This window comes from Octopus bimaculoides, chromosome 4 (assembly GCF_001194135.2).
Source record: "Octopus bimaculoides isolate UCB-OBI-ISO-001 chromosome 4, ASM119413v2, whole genome shotgun sequence".
Lineage (NCBI taxonomy): Eukaryota > Metazoa > Mollusca > Cephalopoda > Octopoda > Octopodidae > Octopus > Octopus bimaculoides.
The window spans coordinates 132,907,329-132,915,022 of record NC_068984.1 but is presented as its reverse complement, the minus strand read 5'-3'; the positions used below and the strand labels follow the sequence as shown (position 1 = coordinate 132,915,022).

The 7,694-nt window shown below is 36.4% G+C and overlaps 1 protein-coding gene across 1 annotated transcript in view; it reads left to right on the top strand.

Moving 5' to 3' along the window:
* Positions 1-226: 226 nt before the first annotated feature.
* LOC106878827 (JNK1/MAPK8-associated membrane protein) overlaps positions 227-7,694 on the top strand; it is a 9,908-nt gene continuing 2,440 nt past the window's right edge. The window contains exons 1-6 of the mRNA XM_014928171.2: positions 227-336; positions 579-641; positions 2,905-2,978; positions 4,245-4,399; positions 5,460-5,672; positions 6,250-6,419. Of these exons, the coding sequence (XP_014783657.1) occupies positions 2,913-2,978; positions 4,245-4,399; positions 5,460-5,672; positions 6,250-6,419 (604 nt within the window). The 5' untranslated portion in view covers positions 227-336; positions 579-641; positions 2,905-2,912. The remainder of the gene's footprint in view (positions 337-578; positions 642-2,904; positions 2,979-4,244; positions 4,400-5,459; positions 5,673-6,249; positions 6,420-7,694) is intronic.

Below are 7,694 nucleotides of genomic sequence, written 5' to 3'. Positions count from 1 at the left end.
AAGAAAAGCTCTACTTTGTAATTTGTCCATTTACTGTATTTAGCCCTGTGTGACTATAATAAAAAGATATCTATCTATCTATCTATCTATCTATCTATCTATCTATCTATCTATCTATCTATCTATCTATCTATCCATCCATCCATCCATCTATCTATCTATCTATCTATCTATCTAATTAATAAATTGTTAGAGGTGCTCTTACCACCAATCTACATGACTTGTCTCCCTTGCCACTGCAGTCGGCTCTCATCCAGCGCCATAACTGTTATGACAGCATGTGCAGTGCTCCGCACTTGTTTCACTCATTCTTAAGATCTCGGCAATTTTCATAACGTAAATATATATCTATATAAATTATTAAGACTCCCTTTTATTACTGATTTATGATTTCAGTAAGTTTTGAACTTCGTATGGATGTATGTACACACATAATGTATTCCTGTATATTTTGAATATATATGTATATGATGTGTATGTATATATACATATATGTATAAATTGTATTCATTAAATTTGCTTTCTTCCGACCGATTTATAAGTTCGATTATATCGTGGAACATTATCGTTTATTTCAGATTCGGTGAAAGCAATGTATGAAGGTGTAGGAAGGATTTGATAGCAAACCACAGTAGAGAATAGTAAGTAACCTACAGCTGATGTGTCTTCGTTGTACTTGTCAAAGTAGGGCATAAATGTTAATGTCGAGTCTTAAAGCAAATTGTCTGATTAATTGTGAGAGCTATACTGGGATTTTTCTCTTTCATAAATCCCTCATGGCATCAGAGGAGAGCTTCCATCTCACCAAGTTGTTTTGTTTTTTTTTACTGTATTTCAACACCTCGTCGTTGTTTTTATCAATGATGTGTTGGTGTTGGTGTGTTGCATTCGTTTGTTGTTGTTTTAATTACATTTATAAGTTATATAATTCTATATTTGACTAAAGTGTCACCAAGTTGTGTAAATAAGCTCTGGAGTTAAATTGAAATATATTATTTCATTTTAGGTACTCATTTCCTGTTGCTGTTGTACGTTTCCTCTTACAATATCGTTCCTTTTGCTTTTTAAAAATAAAATCTACATTTGGGTCCACCTTATGTCATAATATATCTGATGTTTAAAAATATCTTAGTCGTACCGATAAACTGATATATATATATATATATATATAACCGATAGCAACCCTTTGCTCTCTATGAATAGAAGGGTTGATTGATATACAGACTTAGTGATGGTTGCTAACAAAGGTGATGTGATCGTTGATTGTTCTTTATTGACAAGTCCTGCCTAGTATATAGTGGTATATGTATTTCCACAAATCATTTGGCCATCAACTCTAAATATTTAACAATCTTAACTTAATCATAATACATCATGCTTTAACTTTACTTCCTTGACGAGTGAACGAGGAAACATCTACTAGTTGCCCGACTTGCTAGAAATAGCTGTCAAATTTCCCTCATATTACTATATTATCTTTTAAAACGGACACATTGGATAATGCATTCCTAGATATACTATTTCTGAAATTAGCTACAGATAAGGTCTGATGATTATTTGTAACTGTAACGAACTAACAATACAGGACCTTCCGGGTAGAAAATATATATTTAATATTTGTACTGAATATCACTTTGTTTACGTTTACTCCTTCATCCTTATAAATCTTAATTTGCCTTAGATTGCCAGTGGATTAGACTCTTCATATTACCCAAATAGCCTTAAACTCAACTGTTTTAGTCTACCTCAAAAATTTCACTGTATTGGCATTACCTGGTTTTACCTTCATTCTGCCTTCCTGTTTAGAAAGTTTCTTTTTTGTTTTTTTCTTTTGCAAACTTATTTGAATTCATTGTACGTCTACATCATCACCATGGTTTGTTTTATCTACATGGAAATAGCTATCTTATATCTACAGGGTGTCCACAAAGTCTGGGTACATGGGGACTAATACATACTTAAAGAAATAATGATTTCTTATATTTAATTGTTTATGTTATAATTTTATTTACTCCGTGTACCCAGACCTTGTGGACACCCTGTACAATACTGCCTTCACCTGCTTCTGACCCTTCGGTTTCTAATATCAATTCTACATCATCAGTGGATATATCTTACCTTTATAATTTACCAATAACTGACCTAGGATTAAACAATAGACTCCGGGTTTCTAATGATAGTTAACACTGAGATACTAATAAGGATTATCTGTTGCATGACATGTTATTGTGTTGTAGTTCCTGTTATCATTGGTTGTAGCGGTCTTATAACATGATTCTCCACTGATAACACATTCAATGTGCTGTTATGCATTCATTTCTTATCATCTGCCCAACTATGTTTTATTGGCTTTGGAATGTTGCAAAACCTTGTCAAAACTACCTGGAAGTGTTTTCTTTATGTGAATTTCCAATAAACTGCAGAGAATTCGTTAATGTTAGGTGTGAAGATAGCTCTAAGAAACGAAATCTAAAAATACTATTACTGAAGGGCTGTTCTATTGTTTGGTTAATGGTAAACTAGAGACAAAAGAAAGGAGCGTTACGAATCCCCAGCGTGAGATGAGGGCAGGACAAAAGTAACTAAAACTAGAATATTGTTAGGGGAGATAATCTTAAGCTAAACTATTATAATGTAAGAATAGTTTTAAACATTATTCTCTTAAATTCATTTTATCTGATTTCATTATAAATTGCTAAGGGATCTAGAATTATTTTAGAACCTTACGATATTCATTCAATGCTTCATTCACTTCAAATCTCTCTGTGTCCAACTTTACGAGTCATCCTTCAGTCAGTTAATTTCATAATTCACAGACCAGTTGCCAGCACCTATGTACACTATTGTTATTAAGTTCTTGTAAAACTGTAAAAACTGAAACGTGTCTATGTATTTTTCTTCAAGACTTCCTCATGGCCCTATGTCCTGGTTTATACTGTGGGAAAACCTACGTAAATGGTCAACTTAGTGAGTGTGGGGTAAGTGAAATTTTTAAGAATATATATTTTTGATATAGTTTGTATATTTCATGCCATTACATAACTGCTGTGATAAAATTATTTACATCATTCTTTTGAAGTGAATGACACTTAAGAAGGTTCAGCTAACACTAATGTACATGTCACTACTTCTTAATATCCATTGCTGTGGGGAGACAGGGTAGTAGAAGTTTCAAGGGGGCTGCAGCAAACACTTAAATTATTAAAAAAAAACTGTAGGAAACATATGCTCTATATCCATAATACAGGTGCATGGTTCCGTGGTTTAAGCATTGGGCTCACAATCATGAGGCAATGAGTTCAATTCCCGGACCGGGCTGTGTGTTGTGTTCTTGAACAAGACACTTTATTTCACATTGCTCCGGTTCACTCAGCTATAGAAATGAGTTGCAACGTCACTGGTGCCAAGCTGTATCAGCCTTTGCCTTTCCCTTGGATAACATCAATGGTGTGGAGAGGAGAGGCTGGTATGCATGGCTGACTGCTGGTCTTCCATAAACAACCTTGCCTGCACTTGTTCCGCAGAGGGTAACTTTCTAGATGCAATCCCATGATCATTCATGACCGAATGGGGTCTTTAGCCATTACTCTTTACATCCATAATAGGAAAAGCGTAGATAGAGGTATATCTATCACCAACATGGCACTCTAGCACTCTGTCGGTGACAACAACAAGTATTTCAGTTGATCTGATAAGTGGAACACTCTGCTTGTTAAATTAAACATGCGGGTGGCTGAGCACTCCACAGATATGCGTATCCTTATTGTAGTTCTTGGGGAGATTCAGCGTGACACAGAATGGGACAAAGCTGACCCTTTAAGATACATGTACTACTCATTTTTGCCAGCTGAGTGAACTGAAGCAACGTTAAATGAAGTGTCTTGCTCAAACGCATGATGTGCCTCCAGGTATCGAAGTCACGGTGCTATGATTGTGTGCCAAATACCCTAACCATTAAGCCACATGCTTTCACCATATATATGTATATCCAGAATAAAAAGGACTTGAAGAGGGATGTAGCTGCCCCTCGTCTAAAAAGAAATACAGGAAGCATAGTCAAAGGAACAGATAAAGAGAATCTATAACAATTACAGATAAAATTTCTTTAGAATTAAGATTATAATCTCTGTTGATATAATATAAACTCCTTAATTAGTATTGTTTTGATTTCTATTGATTTTCTTTTTATATATTTTCCAATAATTATTGATGATTCACTCATCACATTTGTTTCTTTCCTGCAGGCTTGTCCCCGTGGTTACCAGCCCAATGCAGTATCCATATGTGAAATGTGTAATGAGCTCCCTCCATTCTATGACTGTCTGTATTTAGGATTCATGGCCCTCATACCTTTGATTCTCCATTGGTTTTTTGTAGAATATAAGAATCGCAGATCCAGGTAAGTTTTGCAAAGACATTGTAATTTTCACTGGGTTTCTTTTGACAATTGATGTAATTAAAAGTTCTTGTCTTTGCCATAGCTGTTGAGGTGATTTTGTAAACTTTGGAAAGATTAAAAGCTCATTAAACCGTTATAAGATTTCAACTGTAGAAGCCACAATGAATCTAGTCTAATGCTCTGAGTCTACAGAATCCTCATAAATACAATGAATTGTACTTCATTTCCACAAAATTTCTTAAAAGTTGAAAACACTTCGATTCTCGTTTAAGGGTCAAAGACCTTGGCTACTGTTGCCATAGTAGACATACATGAATGATATATTAGATAAGATGTTATAGTAGTCATTCCCTTCATGACAATATTATTTGATGGAAGGAAGCAAAACTAATTTTGGTGCTTATCCTCAGGTCAGCAGTGACCAACCAGACTTATAATCAAAGGTGTTGTAGCCATGATTATCCTGTCTTTTTCTTCTTTTTAGAACTACGGTGTCCGGTGTATTATTACCTCTTTTAACAGTATTTATAGTAGAAGTTGAATTCAACTTTATAAACCAATGACACAATTCAATATTAGAGTGATACTACTTCTTTTCTACTCTAGGCACAAGGCCTGAAATTTTTGGGGAGGGAGCCCAGTTGATTAGATCGACCCCAGTATGCAACTGGTACTTAATTTATTGACCCCAAAAAGAAGAAAGGAAAAGTCGACCTCGGCAGAATTTGAACTCAGAATGTAAAGAGACGAAATACCGCTAAGCTTTTCGCCCAGCGTGCTAACGTTTCTGCCAGCTCGCCACCTTTTAGAGTCATACTACTTCGAGCAATGAACTGTTTACATAGTGCAATGCTGGTGACAGAATATGAATTGCTGGCTTTTTTTGGTTGTAATCCGGTCTTCTGTTGATTCAGCCATCAGCACTTCAACTTAGTCCTTCATTCAATAAGGAACGTCTTATAAGAAAAAAAACCTTGGTTTCATTATTTATGTAATATGAATAAATGATGATGAAAAGAATTACTGCTTATTAATTAATCTGTTTTGTTTCATTTTCTAGAATATCATGGACACTAATACCACTGCATCTGTCTGCGCTCTTTGAATGCTTCATGTCTGCAATATTTACTTTACTTATGTTCGATCCTAAAGGGAAACTATCAATCTGGTCATGTCCAGTAAAGCGTCTCTCAGACTGGTATACTCTCTGGTACAACCCATCAACAAATTATGTAGACACTGTTTATTGTACTCAAGAAATTGTATATCCATTGTAAGTGAGCTCCTGAATTTGTTTTGTGATATCTCTTTTTTATTTTTTACTTTGTTTCAGTCATTAGACTGGCCATGCTGGGGCACAAACTTGATGAATTTTTTTTAGATGCATGAATCAATCACAATACTTATTTTTTTAAGCTTTTGGTACTTATTCTATTGGTCTCAATTGCTGAACCACTAAGTTATGGAGATATAAACACACCAACACCAGTTGTCAAGCAGTGGTGGGGGATACAGACACAAACACACACACATATACACAACAGGCTTCTCTCAGTTTCCATCTACCAAATCCACTGACAAGGCTTTGGTTGGCCTGTGGCTGTAGTAGAAGACACTTGCCCAAGGTACCATGCAATGGGACTGAACCTGAAACCATGTGGTTGGGAATGCAGACTTCTAACCACACAGTTACACCTTTGCCTATGATATAATTAACGTTTTTTTTTTAAATATCTATCAGCTTTTATTTGATATTTAAGTCTAACATTTGTCATGTCAGATACAGTTATGCATTCTGTAAATGTTTATAATATTGAACTAATCTGCAATATTTTTCTCTTCAACATTAGGTACACAATAGTTATCATCTATTATGCATTTGCACTGGGCCTGATGCTGCTTATCCGACCTTTGCTCTCCTACAACTGTGTCAACAAAAAAGGAACCACATCAATTTATGCTGCTCTCTATTTCTTCCCACTATTAATATGCTTACAGGCAGTATTTGGTGGTTTGTTATGTAAGTTTGTTTATACAGTAGCAATATTCAATTTTCTATTATAGCCGCTGTCATTGTATATATTATAGTAAGGTAGATTCTGTCCTGACAACTCCTAGTAACAGTGAAATTAGTCTTTCTCTCTAATGTTCTGGACTGTGACTTTGACCAGTCCTATCACCTTTCTTTCATCTTACATCTCCAACTTGCTTGTTCCATTTCCACTGCTTTAACCAGCTACTTTTTTTCACTTTCTCTTCAACAACAAAGCCTGTGAGCTCTGTCAAATCATGGACCAACTTCTCATATTTGTGTGTGCTTACATACTAACAGTGGAGGCGCAATGGCCCAGTGGTTAGGGCAGCGGACTCGCGGTCATAGGATCGTGGTTTCGATTCCCAGCCTGGGCGTTGTGAGTGTTTATTGAGCGAAAACACCTAAAGCTCCATGAGGCTCCGGCAGGGGATGGTGGCGAACCCTGCTGTACTCTTCCACCACAACTTTCTCTCACTCTTACTTCCTGTTTCTGTTGTACCTGTAATTCAAAGGGCCACGCTGAATATCCCCGAGAACTACGTTAAGGGTACATGTGTCTGTGGAGTGCTCAGCCACTTGCACGTTAATTTCACGAGCAGGCTGTTCCATTGATCGGATCAACTGGAACCCTCGACGTCGTAAGCGACGGAGTGCCAACAACATACTTACAACTGCATCTTTCATTCTCCATATGCCATAGTGACTCTAACCCAGACCTTCCCTTCCTGATGCCAAGCATTCAGTCTTTATTAGAGATCTCTACTTTACATCCCTCACTTGTACTGTGAATGAGTTTGAGTCAAGGACCTATACTGAGCATTTCCTGCATCTCACTAAACTCCAAGCATTGTTTTTAACAGAAAAACTGAATCCTGTGCCATTGATTGTTTATTGACCTCAAGCCGGTTCTGTCAGATTCTTCTGACCTTGTCAGTTCAACTTGATTGATCATTTCATTAGTATGCACCAACTTGATGTAGTCTCTCATTTCTACAAGCAATTGGGATACATGAACATCTTTCCAATGCAGCTCTTTGCACCCTACCAAGACAGCAACATTGTTGTCAAACTTACTGAAAATGGTGGTGCTGTTGTGTGGCGAGCTGACAGCTACAAGATCTTTTCTATCTCAGTCTACACAACGTGTCTCTACTACTATACAGCAGCTCATCTCATTCTGTTCACACACTATCAACTTTCACCATTTATTTCCTCCCCAGTAAATCCAGCTGCACCATTGTTTCCATTTGTAACATTCCC